The sequence below is a fragment of the Mobula birostris genome, chromosome 14, assembly GCF_030028105.1.
Source record: "Mobula birostris isolate sMobBir1 chromosome 14, sMobBir1.hap1, whole genome shotgun sequence".
Taxonomy (NCBI): Eukaryota; Metazoa; Chordata; class Chondrichthyes; order Myliobatiformes; family Myliobatidae; genus Mobula; species Mobula birostris.
Window position 1 is genome coordinate 13,778,135 of NC_092383.1, and position 15,047 is coordinate 13,793,181.

At 37.1% G+C, this 15,047-nt stretch overlaps 1 protein-coding gene across 2 annotated transcripts in view; it reads left to right on the forward strand.

The window, feature by feature from the left end:
• LOC140209707 (monoacylglycerol lipase ABHD2-like) overlaps positions 1 to 15,047 on the forward strand; it is a 91,415-nt gene that overhangs the window by 34,746 nt on the left and 41,622 nt on the right. For both annotated transcript variants that reach the window (XM_072278118.1, XM_072278117.1), the window contains exons 4-6: positions 1,575 to 1,750; positions 2,422 to 2,589; positions 14,250 to 14,433. In XM_072278118.1, the coding sequence (XP_072134219.1) occupies positions 1,575 to 1,750; positions 2,422 to 2,589; positions 14,250 to 14,433 (528 nt within the window). The remainder of the gene's footprint in view (positions 1 to 1,574; positions 1,751 to 2,421; positions 2,590 to 14,249; positions 14,434 to 15,047) is intronic.

Below are 15,047 nucleotides of genomic sequence, written 5' to 3' on the forward strand. Positions count from 1 at the left end.
CTCACTCGATGCAGCCGGAATCCTGGGTTTTGGGCAAGATTCAATCAATGTGGTTTGTGAATTGGACTCTGTAGTTCATGTTATGATGTGTTTCTGGTTGCTGCTTTTTTTTGTTCCGAGAAAATCTGCAGGTGCTGGAAATCCAAAGCAGCATACACAAAATGCTGGAGGAACTCAGCAGGCCAAGCAGCATCTGTGGAAAAGAGTAAACAGTCGACGTTTTGATCCGAGACCCTTCTATTTTTGTGCGATTTTTGATTGAAGCAGAGTAGTTCTGCGGCCTGAAGATAATGAATCGATACAACACTAGATTGAACTGAACTGAGCTGAACTAAATATGCCTGGATGGTTTCAATGATTTGTAGTTTGGTGTTTTATATTCTGTGTGTTTTTACTTGTTTTTTGCAATTTGCGCAATTTGTTTTTTTTGCACGTTGGAGGTTTGATGTTTTTGTTTGAACAGGTTCCATGGTTTTCTTTCTTAGTTTCGTGACTGTTTGTGGGAAGATGAATCTCAGGGTTGTTTACTGCATACATAGTAATAAAAAATGTACTTTGAATCTTTGAATCTTGAAGGTGCAGTGAGTGGTTAGGAATGCAAATGATATGTTGTCTTTTATTGCAAATGTTTTATGTACAAGAAAGAAACCTTGTTATCATTTACACAATTTTAGATTGAGCACATCAGGAGTACTACGTAAAATTGTGCTGTCCATTATCTCTGAGGTTAAACTTGGAGGCAATGTGACGTAGTTCAGTAATCGCAGTGATTTGATGGATATATGGGGCTGTCATCTGAAGAATTTGCTTACATTCTTGATTAAAAACAATGAGCGGGGCCAATGGAGTGGATACCTAGAGGATGTTTCAATTTTTTGGCTACAGCGTTAGACATGGTTCTGGTTAAATTAATTATTTAGTAAACTGGTGGATTTTCCTTTCCTCTCTGGTTTTTTATGCACCTTGGGGATTTTCTAGCCTACCAAGCTATGGATGACAAGCTGTGCAACGATTTAAAGCTAGGTGATAAATTTTTGAACACTGGAAATTAAGAAATGAAGACTAGGAAGGAAAAATTAGGTAATTGATTACCTACTTACCGACCTAATGGATTGATTTTTGCAGTTAGCAGAGTATGTTTGAAATTTCTTGTGGCGTATGTCTCCTGTTATTACTTATTTCATAAGTAGGCAAATAATTTTAGTAAAATTTTACTAAATTTCCTTAGTTTAATAAAGTTTTCCTTATTAAAATAATTAATCAGTTTAATAAGGAATACCCAGACTTATGATTAATTAAAAATTCAGTATGGCAACCAAATAAAAATATTACTTTTAGTTTATTTTATTGGGTCTCTAGAGAATTCACTTTTCAAATGGCACTAATAAGTGAAGAGTGAAAAGTTAGACATCTCATAAAATGTCTCTGGATAAGATTAACAGTACTGCTGGCAAAACACTTCCAACTACTGAAATATGTGGCAAGAAGGAGAGATCTGTTTATGGAGAAAATGGGATGTAGAATAATGTGCTTATGAAGGGGCTAGTAATTTCGATGTTTATATTGTTGAACAGATACATTCCACCCCTCATTTGGGGAAAGAGTGGACACGTACAGACAGCTTTATATGGTAAAATGGGACGTGTAAGTTCTCCTCATCCCTATGGTTTACGCAAGTATCTCCCTATGCCAGATGGAGCTACTGCAACGTGGGATCTTTTTGAGCCTTTGGCAGAGCACAACACTAGAGGTAAGTGAAATCAAGTGTGACTGTAGAGCATTTTTGGTGGAATTTTGAATAATTCATACAATTGTCATTCTTCCATCCAAGTACGTAAAAGAAGGGTGATTGATTTGAATTCCAGCTTGTGACCTCGGCTGTTGCAGCGATAAAGTCATTATATTACCTTCTACACAGCAAGATTTGGGAAAGCTGAAAGTAAATTATCATGTGTTCTTTTACTTCTATTCATTATCCAGAAACAATTTAAGAGCTTGGAGTGCTTGCTGAGTAAGGATGCTATTTAATTCACTGAACCTTTCAGATGAATAGTACATCAGCTGTAAGTTGACGCACAATGCTAGGTAATACTTTGGTCATACACTGTTGAGGGTTCTGATCCCCTAATCCATGAAGGTATTGGTCTTGATAAATTTCACGCATACACATAGCTCAATGAGCAAAATGCAAAAGTAGTTAAAGATAAGTGGTATATTTTCAAATGAAAGGTAGTAGATTTATGGAATAAATAACTTTCTGTACTGCATATTGGCAGAGGGGACAGAATTAAAGGAAATGCGCACAGTCCAGAGGACTTGGTGTCTAGGTCAAATACCCTTTTTCTGGGAGAAACAAATTTCTTATCAAGCTGTTTAATAACACTCACTTTATTAATACCATGAATTTATTGTATTGGATAGAGGATATTACTATGGTGATTTGTCCTGGGATCGCCAATCACAGTGAAAAGCAGTATATTCGAACATTTGTCGATTATGCTCAGAAGCACGGATACCGGTGTGCTGTTCTCAACCATCTCGGTGCTTTGCCAAATATTGAACTCACCTCTCCTCGTATGTTTACATACGGTAAGGCAATTTTCACTTACCATTTTCTTGCTAATAGAAAGAAACATTTTACAGGGTTGTCATGACGTATTATACCATCAATGTGCGGTTACAGAGAATCTAAACATCAGTAATATTCCAATATTTATGTAAGCAAAGACTTTGTCATACAATATAACTCTGATGTTCTAAACTAATGCATTTTCCAAATACCTCTATTAATATTACAACATTTTAAATTCACTTTTTAGATGTTACACAGCGTCATAATGAATTTTCCAGTGTGCCAGGTAAATTCAAAGGGAGCCTGGGGACAGAAACCCTAGTGAGTGGAAAGTGAATGAGGCAAACATCAACTGCTGAGTAGATGGCAAATCATCTGCAGTACCCCTCACCCCCACCAAAAAAAAGAGAATGGCAGTAACATTTCCAAATAGATAGATAACAAATTATCAGAGTTTTGTTAATTGGTTGCTGACAATTAATTGCACTAAAAGCAAAGATGAATATACATTAATATTTATTATGATAAAATTTCAAGTTTACACCTTTTTCCATAAATTGGTCATTTGCATGGTCGTAATTTGTCACATCCACACATGGGTTATGCAGATAATGCAATGCAGATATCCTTTCCGAACTTGATCTGAAATCTCAGCAGCAAGCTTTACTGATCTCTTTACCATCACCTGTTTGGGGGGGGGAGATGGGCTGTGGGGAAGAGGATTGCAAAACAAAACTCCCCACTCTCAGAAATTGCAGAAATTCTGGTTCAGCAATTCATAGGTAAACAAAGTACCTCCATTTGTAGGTAGATGAGGAAGATAAATGATAAGGCAAGATGGACTGTGTTGCAGTTCTCAATCTCCTTGATGTCTCATTCTGACTCTTATTCGAAGAGGAATTTGCAGAGTAGAATGGTCTCGGCCTGAAACATTGACAGTTTATTCCCCTCCATAGGTGCTGCCTGACCTGCTGAGTTCCTCAAGCATTTTATGGGCATTGATTTGAAGAGTAGACAAGTCTTTCTCCTATTATGTGGGGATTGAAAGGGAAATATATGGATGCTTGAGGGAAAAAAATGTAAATTAGATGACCTTTTAAGAGTACTTCTGATGACCCTGCATTTCCAATCACTTGTCATTTTAATTCTCCATTCTACACATAATCTCTCACTTTCATCAACAGTCTTCCAGAAAGGCTTAATGTAAGTTTGAGAAACAATGCCTCACCCAAGTAGACATGCTAAAGACCCCATAACTCAAAATTAACTTCAGTACTTTCAGGTAATCCATCATTCTGATTTGTCAGAGCAGACCGGTATTAAAATAATGACATCCACCCAGTGTTAATTCAGTTTCCCTCTAACTAATCTGCTGAATAGTTACACTATTCTTTTCTTTCAGGTATCTAGCCACTTCTGTATTCTGGACCTCACTGTTCCTGTACATTTTTCTCTCTCCAACTTAATTTTCTTTTCCTCTGTTTACATTCCTCCTGATGGAGCTTTGATTAAAATGATAGCTTTTGAAAGCAATGTATTGCCTGAGTAAACCCTTTGTTTCCACACTATGATAGACATTTCTTTTACTTTCTCCACTACAATCATCCGTTTGGTTCTTGGAACTTAAAACATAATTATTTTCTTTCTTTTGCACTTGGAAAATCATTCAATGGAAGATCAGCTTAAAACTTAAAAAAACTACATTTCCCTCTCCAGAAATGCTGAAGAAATGATCTACGAACACACAAATTACGAGCAGAATTAGAGCACTATACCCGTTGAGCTAGTTAAAAGGACCTTGTTCTAATTTGCTCAGTATTTCTAGAATACAGTTTACAATTAGTGTTATGTAGAACCCCAGTGGGATTGTATCTGGAATGTTGTGTACTGTCTGGTCTGTTTACCTTGGGAAGAATATTCTATGATTATTGGATTAGGATTGTGAGTTTGTCAGATGAGAAGCTAAGAAGACTGGACCTATACCCTCAAGTCTAGAAGAATGAGAGATGATTTAACTGAAACACAACAGCGTAGATGCTGGGTTGAAGTTTCCCTTGGCTGGTCTGTCTACAACAGTCTTAAAATAGAAGTTTGGCTATTTGGGGCTGAGACAAAAAGGAATATCTTCACTTTGAGGCTCATAAATCTTTAGAATTTTCTACGCAAGGACAATCACTGAATATATTCAAGAGATTTTTACATATTAGGGAACTTGAGGAATATGGAGCTTGTTCAAGGAAATGGTACAGAGTTAAAAAAAAATTAGTCATGAATTAACTTGAATGGTGGATCTGCCATCTGAGAAGCCAATGTCTGCCTACTCCTTCTGCTTTTTGTGTTATATTTGGCTACTTGTTTTTACTTGTGATTAATTTGCTGCGCTGTTGTCTTAACAATAATGATACCTATTTTGGAGGCTGGGTTTAGTATAGTCAAATGTTCTCTGCTCCTTAACGGTAAGTTAACAAATTTCACGGCACATGCCGGGGATAATAAACCTGATCCTGATTCTGATATCGCAACTCAAAGTCTGGAATATTGCCCTTTTAATTTAGTGGTTTGGCACGCCAGTTGCAGACTGGTTTGAAAGGTTGATCCAAAGCCTGCTATCTAGTGAGATATACCTAGCTAGCCTATTATCCACTTCCCCATGTGTATACACTCAGAGGTCACTTTATTAGATACACCTGTACACCTACTCATTATGCAAATATCTAATCAGTCAATCATGTGGCAATAACTCATTGCATAAAAGCATGCAGACATGGTCAAGAGGTTCGGTTGTTCAGATCAAGCATCCAAATAGGGAGGAAATGTGATCTACATGACTTTGACCATGTTGCTGGTGGCAGACGGGTTGGTTTGAGTATCTCAGAAACTACTGATCTCCTGAGATTTTCATGTGCAATAGTATGTATATAATGATCTGAAACAAGTGTGTAGCCTTTTGTGGTTAAAGTTGGGCAGGGGCTTTCCATTTTTCATGGAGAAAATGTTTGTGGATCAGAATTTTATCAACTGTAGCAGCAGGTGTAATAACAGGGAAGTCATAAAAGAACTACATAAAATGCGAGTTACGTCATAAATAGAGTAGTCTCTACTAGTCAGGTCACAGACTAAGAATGTGATGGTATTACAAAGAGTGCAGAGAATCTTTCTAAGGGTTTTGTCATACTAAGGCAATTTTGATTATGAAGCGAGATACTAACTAAGCTTGGAGTTTTCTTTCAAAGAAGGTTGAGGTAGATTCTATTCTCTTTTCAAGGTTTATTTTATATTGATGAACAGGAATGAAACAATCCGTTGAATAAAAGTAGTCAATAATCAAAGTGACATATGTTTAAAATGATTACTGAAGGTTTAAAAGGGAGTTGAGGAAAAACCTATATGCCCAAAGACTGTTGGAGGCTTGAAAGGGTGGCAGGTGCAGAAATTGAAAGCACTTAAGGGCGTTGAGCTATAAGGTTTTAGATCAGGAGGTATGAAGTGCCTAAGTAGCACTGTCTTTTGGCTGGCATGGACACAGTGAGCTCATTGGGAGTCACCTGTGTTGTAAGTATCTATGATTATATGCCTCTAATCACTGCTGGTAAGTTAGTAAGTGCAACGATTGAAGATCACATTAGGATTAATAGGTTTTCTTGGGGAAAATTAGACTCCCGTGTGCTGGCTAATGTGTAAAGAGTGACAATCATAGGAAAGAGCAAAGGTAACCACTTTCAGGCGAGGGTAGGGAGACAAATGTGTTCCAGTGATGTTAATTTGACATTTTAAAGTATATAATTACTATTTGAAAATTATCCATTAATATCTAGTTATGGCAAAAACTTTATTGTAATTTGTTATCCTAAGTGTTAGAAGTATGCACAGTTATATGAGAGGCAAAAAAAAGGTTAATAGTCTTTTTCCCAGGGTAGAAATACTTGAGGATACAGCTTTAAGGTTAGGCGGGTAGTTTACTTTCTTTCTACTTCCTTAGGAGTTTTCAGAGATTCAGCATGACATCTAAAACTTTGACAAACTTGTGTAGATGTGTAGTGGAGAGTAGGTTAACTTACTGCTTCACTGCCTGGTATTTGGAAACACCAATACCCTTGAACAGAAATCCTACAAAAAGTAGTGGATACAGAAAGTCACCGGTAAAGCCCTCCCAACCATTGAGCAAATCTACTTGAAACGCTGTTGCAGGAAAGCAGCGTTCATCATCAGGGCCCTCTACCACCCAGGCCATGTTCTTGCTGCTGCCTTCAGAAAGAAGGTAAAAGAGCCTCAGGACTTGCACCACCAGTTTCAGGGACAGTTACTACCCCTCAACCAGTGGGGATAACTTCACTCAACTTCACTTGCCCCATCATTGAAATGTTCCCTCAACCAATGGTCTCACTTTCAAAAACTCTCCATCTCAAGTTCTCAATATTTATTGCTTATTTATTTACATTATTGTTTCTTCTTTTTGCATTTGCATAGTTTGCTGTCTTCTGCACTCTGGTTGAATGCCCAAGTTGGGCAGGCTTTCATCATTCTGTTATAGTTACTAATCTATAGATTTGCTGAGTATGCCCACAAGAAAAGTGAATCTCAGGTTGTATATGGTGACTTTGATAATACATGTACTTTGATAATAAAATTTACTTTGAATTTTAAAGATTTGAAATACAAGTTTATTCATAGAATAATAACTGCCCAGAACATACTGCTGCAGAAGTATGCTAGAAACAGTTATGATAGCAACAGTTAAGAGACATTTTGACAGCCACACAAATGGGTAGAAAGTAGAGGAACACAGATTGTGCGCAGACAAATGGAATTTTTTGGCATCATGGTCGACATGGACATAGTGAGTAAAAGGATCAGTTCGTGTGTGTACTCTTCTAGGTTTCAGTTTTTGATCCATATCCATGCAAATCAAAAAAACTACCAACCTAATTTCACCTCTGTCACGGGGTCAATCACCCTGCAGGTCAGGCCTCAGCAAATGCACATTCAAAAAACTAACTTGCTGGTAATGAGTTCCAGATTGTTGGATGAAAAATGTTGCTTTATTCTTATCTGTTATATTTAAAGATGATCTTAAATCTGTTTTCCACCCCCCCCCCCACCGCATTTCTTCTGCTTTTGGCATCTCTATGAGAAACTGGTCCTTTGTATTTACTGTATTTAGGCTCCTTTATACACTTCAGTCAAATCTGCCCTTCAGGTGCCTTTGTTTTATAGAAAAAAGCACCAGCACTATTTATCTTTCTTAGCTCAAACTTTCCAGTGCTTGTATCATCCTCATAATTCTTCTCTGCGTTTCTGTAATGTGACCGCAGTTGTATGTAGTTCTCGAGTTGTGGTCTAGCAAGTACAGTGCACACTCCTGCAATAAAGTTTCTACTCTTTTTTTGTGGCAACTAATAAAGCAAAGCAGCTCATATTCCTTTAAAGTAATCTTTCAACCTAACCTTTTCCTTCTAAGAATCTATGTTACTTGAAATTTTATACACAATTTTCCATATCTCAAGTAGCTGCTAGAATTTACAGCTATGTCTACTGAAGTTGTAATAAATTAGAACATAATTTGTATGGTCAAGAGAGTTCTTTGGTAGTGGCATGAGCTCTGTATAAATCAAAAAAGAAAAACCTCTCTGAGAGTTAATTTATTATTCGCAAGTGCGTGATGCTTCATGGAGGTGTATACACTCAGTTCCACTTTATTAGGTTTCCCTGTTCACTTGCTCGTTAATGCAAATATCTAATCAGTGGCCACTGTATTAGGTACCCCTGTACACTTGCTCATTAAATTAAACATCTAATCAGCCAATCATGTGGCAGCAACTCAGTGTGTCAAGTGGTTCAGTTGTTCTTCAAACAAACATCAGAATAGGGAATGAATGTGACTTTGACCAGTTGGTGCCAGATTGGGTGGTTGACAGTTTCAGAAACTGCTGATCTCCTGGGATTTTCACACACAACAGTCTCTATAAACGTCCAGTGATGGCAGTTCTATGGGCGAAAATGCCTTGTTAATGAGAGAGGTCAGAGAAAAATAACTGGACTAATTCAAGCTGACAGGAAGGCGACAGTAACTCAAATAATCACGAATTACAATATTGGTGTGCAGAAGAGCATCTCTGAATGCACAACACATCCCCATGACGTGGTTCAGAAGACCACAAATATACGCTCAGTGGTCACTTTATTAGGTACTGGAGGTGTATAATAAAGTGGCCACTGTGTGTAATTTATTACATTTTCTTGTTTGGAGATGATTATGAATTTAATTTCACTTTCACCTCAGTTTGTGATGATAGCTCACTACAGAAATGTAGCTCTGTCTTAATATTAGATTTCCTGGGATTCTCAACTTCACAGTTAAATATTGTTGATGAGTTGGAGAGTTGGGTACTGCTTTTCACATCTCTTTTAATATGAAAATATCTTCAGGAATTTAGCTTGGTGTAGACTTGAAGACACACAAAAGAAGGGATTTTTTTTGCACCTTGCTGAACAGTATATTGAGGCTGTGTTTTTGTCTAACTTCTTGAGTGTTGCTCCAAGACTTATTTTGCTGTCCTTGTACTCTCGTTGAAGTTAATAGTTAACGTAGCAGTTTATTCTGACTCTTAAGAATGTCTCTGTCTTTCCTTTCTTGTACAATTTACAGGGATGTGAAAACAGAGTTTGTAAAATCAGACAGCAGACTGTTAGTGACTTTAGGAAAATGCAATTATGATGTGTTTAAAGAGTATAGATTCAAAGAAATCTAGCGATTGGGCATAATATCTGCAAATGCAAGTAGATACACCTGACCTATTAGCCTGAGTTTGGACAATCATCTATAGGTACAAGAGTGCTAAATTTAAACACACAAGGCCACATCCACTGTGCTTTCTAGATCAGCTATAAAAAGTACAATGAAATTGTTGGGAGTATATATTTATCAGAATGAAAGCGCAAACAAAAATCATTTGAGACACTTGAGACACTGGGACCAGAGAGAACTTCCAATGATCTGTGTAATTTGGAAGTTTATATGATATACTGATGGCTCAATGTGTTCCCCAGAAACTCACTGAGGCCCGTGTTTCCCCATATCCTTTAAATTTGCTGGGTTTACTAGAAGGTTCATAATATCATGTAACATCTTTAAAAAATGAGCTTAAAATGTGTTGAGACGATAATGTGTATAACATCCAATTGTCAGTAGAATGTGCCATTCTGGCAGCATCAAAATTCTGACTACAGGATCATTAGCATTTTACTGTATTTTCACTGCAATGAAGTAGTCAAAGAGGCAAAATTATACAGGCAATACCCTAAAAAATATAAACAGAAAATGCTGGAGCCATTGAATGCCTGTAAGAGTGATTAAAAACTTGGAGTACTGGAAGGTAAGGGGCAAGTATGCACATGTCATCAAGACACTAAAGAAGTTTTAAAGTGAAGAATTTGCTAATTTGGGTTGCTTTTGCAAAGTATTGGCATAGATGCTTTGAGCAAATAATTTCATGTACTTCAAAATTCTATGACATTTGAGCAGTATAACGTGCCTGCTTACTACTTCATCAATCTTGCTGGTGTCCAGCATTATGACCCTAGGTTCCCTAGCTGCATTTTTCCTGTTTTAGATCTGGATTAACGTCGTAATTTGTTTCTGTTGGTATGAGCTACTGTAGGAATTTAGCAGGAAAGGCAGCATCTATGGAAAAGAGTAAATAGTAGACGTTTCAGGCCAAGAGCCTTCTTCAGAATTCTTTAGGTCAACTGTTTACTCTTTTCCATAGATGCTGTCTGACTTGCTGAATTCCTCAAACACTTCATGTGTTTTGCTTTGTATTTCCAGCTTCTGCAGATTTTCTCATGTATGAGTTACTGTCACCGCTTTACTTCAAAGTTCTGCTTTTGTGTTGAATCTCTTTTGTGATTCTGTTGATTAGAATTGCCAAAGGCTGTAATAATACATGTTCAGGTAGATAGTACTTTTGTGTGAAGTTCGGTATGTCATGACCATTAAATGTTATCTACTATTTGATCCAGGCTGCCTGAATGCAGGTCTAAATTAAAACAAGGGATGTTTTTATATGGGAACTAGATAATTAGGAAGGCCTAAAGCCCTTTTCTAATAAACTTTTACCTGAATTTCACCCATGGTTGAGTAGTGAGAAAACATGTTCACACCTGTGGATATTCCAGAAATATTGAATCAGATGTGCTTCATGGATGTTGCTATTTTCAGATGCTGGTGCCAACTGATTATAGTGTTTCCACAGCTCATCAATTAAAAATCTATCGTTTCACATCTGTTTGAATTTCAGTTTGAATGGAGTTTTCAACATCAGTTAAATGATTAAGATTCATTAATCATTCAAGTTTCGGCGTATCATTTGTTTTAGTTCATTGTCCCTCATAATTACATTTAATAATCTAAGTATATAATTTTGGAATAATTGAAAGATCACTAAGATTATGTTTCACTTACATTTGGAAAATTTTAGTATTAATAACTATACGCTATGAGCACATCTCAAAACTTTAGTTTGGATGTGTAATCAAAGAGCAATGTTCTGTCTCTTATGCTGAAGCATAATTTATTTCCACTTCCTTTTTTGAATTGCAGAAAATACCTTGAGTTGCTTTTGTCTTTTGGCATTAGGTTGTACTCTTTTTCTGTCTTTTATTAAAATAACATTTTGATAACTTGCTCATATTTTGACCAGACTGAATCAACCAAATGCAAATGAAAAGGCTTTTCCACTATTGATGGTTACATCCCATAAATAAAAGCACAGAGCAAAAGCAGAGACAGGTCATTTTGTTTTAAAAGCTATATCTGTTGTTCAGTCAGGTCATGGCTGATCCCCTGTAATTAATTCTTCATTTGGATGATACAGCTTTCATTCTTTACAAATACATTTCCCATGCATGTGCTAGAAGAGTATACATATAATTAAAAATTTATTGCTATTAGTTAAGCAAAACTTCATTTCATTTAATTCTCTTTAAATCAGTCTTAACAGTTGTAAAGGATTGTACCAAGGAGATGTCCAGCTGTTTTTATTTTTTTTTAAGAAAGGTAGCTATTTGGAAAACCAGTAAACTTTATAAATTTATTTTGCCATGAAAACCCTTTTGTTTTATTACAAATTCAGAACATGAGATTATTTTGTGAATTTTTCGATGCATTAGGTTTGACATAGCTGTTCTGGTACTGTGACTGACTAGCACTCTTCTCAAGGCTATTTTGACGTATTGCAGGAAGATGGCAATCAATTGAGAAACTGAACAACCTATAAACTCAGTTTGGTTATAAGAGGTGGAAAGAAATAACCCAGATATGTTATTGCACTTCTTCTGTATCCATTCTCGTACCTTCTGAGATCTGATGAAGTCCCAAAGTTTCTTGCGCGTGAATGCTCTTTTTTTTTAATCTTCTTTTTCTATGCAGACATGATTCTTCCACTGTCATTGCCAAGAATTGCCTTCTATTGCTATGGGAGTTGGAAGAGAAAAGGCAATGTTAAATTTTCTTGGTTGATTCCTTCTAAGATTAATGCTTGATAATTTATACAATAAAATTTATATCATAAAATTTCCTTATTTTATTGGTTTAATCACACTAATAAAATGAACAGAAATTTTCTTCACTTGTTCCTTTTCAGTTGCATATTCACTGAGTTTTAAAATCAAGCTAATACTGCCACCTCTAATTCTACCGTTTTGTAGAAACTCAAAACTTGAGATCTCTTTGCCTGCTAAATGCTTCCTTCCAACTTGGTTTTACAAATTTCAGCTGATGTTTTTGGCATTTACAACATAATAAAACGTAAGACCAGAGTCTGGCTACTTGGCCCAAGTCCGCTACACCATTCCATCATAGCTGATTTATTATCTTTCTTGACCTAATTCTTCAGCCTTCTCCCATAACCTTTGAAACCCTTACTAATCAAGAACCTATCAGCCTCTGTTTTAAATATACCCAATATACTGCCCTCTTTGAATGTCTGGCTATGAATTTCCACAGATTCACCACCATCTGGCTGAAGAAATTCCTCCGCATCTCTGTTCTAAAAGGACATCCTTGTGTCCACAGGCCATATAGCTGTATCCATCTCTTACTTTGGTGTTCTGCTCTGTGGACCTTGACTCATTTTCTATTCCTTTATCATGACAAGATTAACACGATAAAGGAGTTGGTTACTTGAGGGTAACGCACATAAAATGCTGGAGGAACTCAGCAGATCAGGGAGCATCCATGGAAATGAATAAACAGTCAACATTTTGGGCTATGACCCTTCATCAGGACTGGAAAGGAAGGGGGAGGATTCCAGAATAAGAGATGGGTGGGGGAAAAGGAGGACAAGTTAGAAGTGATATGTGAAGCCAGGAGGGTGGGGGATGAACTAAGAAGCTGGGAGGTGATAAGTGGAAAAAGCAAAGGACTGGAGAAGGAGGAGCACCAGGGGAGGTGAGGAGAAGAGGTCAGAGGCCGATATGGGGAAATAGAGAAAAGAGAGGTGGGAGGGAAAGCATTACTAGAAGTTGGAGAAATCAATGTTCATGCCCTCAAGTTTGAGGCTACCTAGACAGAATATGAGGTGTTGCTCCTTCAACCTGAGAATGACGTTATAGTGGCAGAAGAGGAGGCCATGGACTGACATGTCGGAATGGGAGTGGGTGTAGGAATTGATATGGTTGGCCATGGGAAATTCTGCTTTTTGTGAATGAAGTCGAGATGCTCGACAAAGCAGTCCTCCAATCTATGTCAGGTCTCACCAGTGTAGAGGAGGCTCCATTTGAGAGCAGTGGATACAGTAGACAACACCAGTAGATTCACGGGTGATGCATTGCCTCACCTGGACGGACTTTTTGGAGCCCGAAATGGAGGTGAGTATGAAGGTGAATGGGCAGGTGTAGCTTTTCTGCTGCTTGCAGGGATAGGTTACCCACTCACCCCATCTTTCTGCTGCCTTAACAGGAACAGAGCCTCTTGTCCACATTTACTACCCTGTGAGGTTCCGCATCCAACACATCATCCTCTGCAACTTGTGCCATCTTCGACGGGACCTTACCACCAAATAGATCTTCACCCCTCCACACCCTCTGCTTTCTGGGATTTCTCCCTCCATGATTTCCTTGTCCATTTATCCCTTCGCATTAATATCTCTCCCAGCATTTGGAGGTGTATCCATCTGCAGCCTACCTGTCTGTCTGAATTCCATTCTTACCTTTGTTAGTATAGTTGGGCAAAATTAAAGAATTGCAGAATATATTGACTTTTTATAAAAGAAAAATATTTGTTCAAAATTACTGTGGAAATGGTCTGGTCTGCAAACCTAGGATTTGTTAGGTACATCTTCCAACTTAAATATAATACAGAAAGATAGAATGAAAGTGCATGTAATATGGTTTATTAGTCAGCCTTAAGTTGAATTAAAAACCTTGAAAATGAATTCTAAAACATTAGCAGCATTTGCATTCTGACAATCATTGGAATTCATTAAAATATTCGTCATTTTGAACCATTTTAACTCTAAATTAGCATTTTTAAATTTGTCAGATTACTGGAGCATTTGGATCACAGTTTGTGTGAGAACTGAAGTAAAATGGTGATTTAGGTCTTCAAATAAATGGTTTGAAATTTGTTTTTATCTTCAATTGCTTTGAAAATTAATCTTTTTTTTTAATATGTGTGTAGGTTGTACGTGGGAATTTGGCGCTATGGTAAACTACATAAAGAAAACCTTCCCTCAGACCCAGCTGGTGGTTGTGGGTTTCAGTCTTGGTGGAAACATAGTTTGCAAATTTCTAGGAGAAAATCGAGCCAATCAGGAAAAGGTTCTTTGCTGTATCAGTGTGTGTCAAGGCTACAGTGCACTACGGTGAGTTGAATTAAAATCAAAGATATAAATGTATGTATTCCTTATCAAGGTGCAAAAAAATGTTGACTGTACTTAAAAACCAATTACCTCTTGTATTCAATCCCAACCAAGACATACTTGGTTGCTGGGGTTGGCTTCAGTGTTCTGGAGCTAAGTAAGTACAAGTAATGAATTCTCATGCACATACGCAAAAGAACTTGGAAAAATAGTAACCAAGGTTAATGCACAAGGTCAGGATCTGATCTCTCTGTGATGGTCTCCTTTATTCAGTAATAAATTGACGTTGATTTAAAGCCAGGCATGAATAGTTCTTTGTATGCGGGAGCAAAACCCAGGGGAGCCCTTACACCCTACAATCAGCCTTTACTTCCTTGATGATGGAAAATATTGAAACTTTGGTTATGAATGTATGGCAAGGCAGTTTAGTGGATACATAATGAGACTAATAGTTTAGAGACCCAAACTAATAATTTGGAATCACAAGTTCAATTTGCTAGGAATTTTATATGAAAGGTTTAATAAAAAGTGAAATGAAAAGCTGCTTTAGAGGCAACTGGACCACAGTTGAATGCTCATTTAAAACAAAGTATTTCCTTTTAAGGAAAGAATGAAAG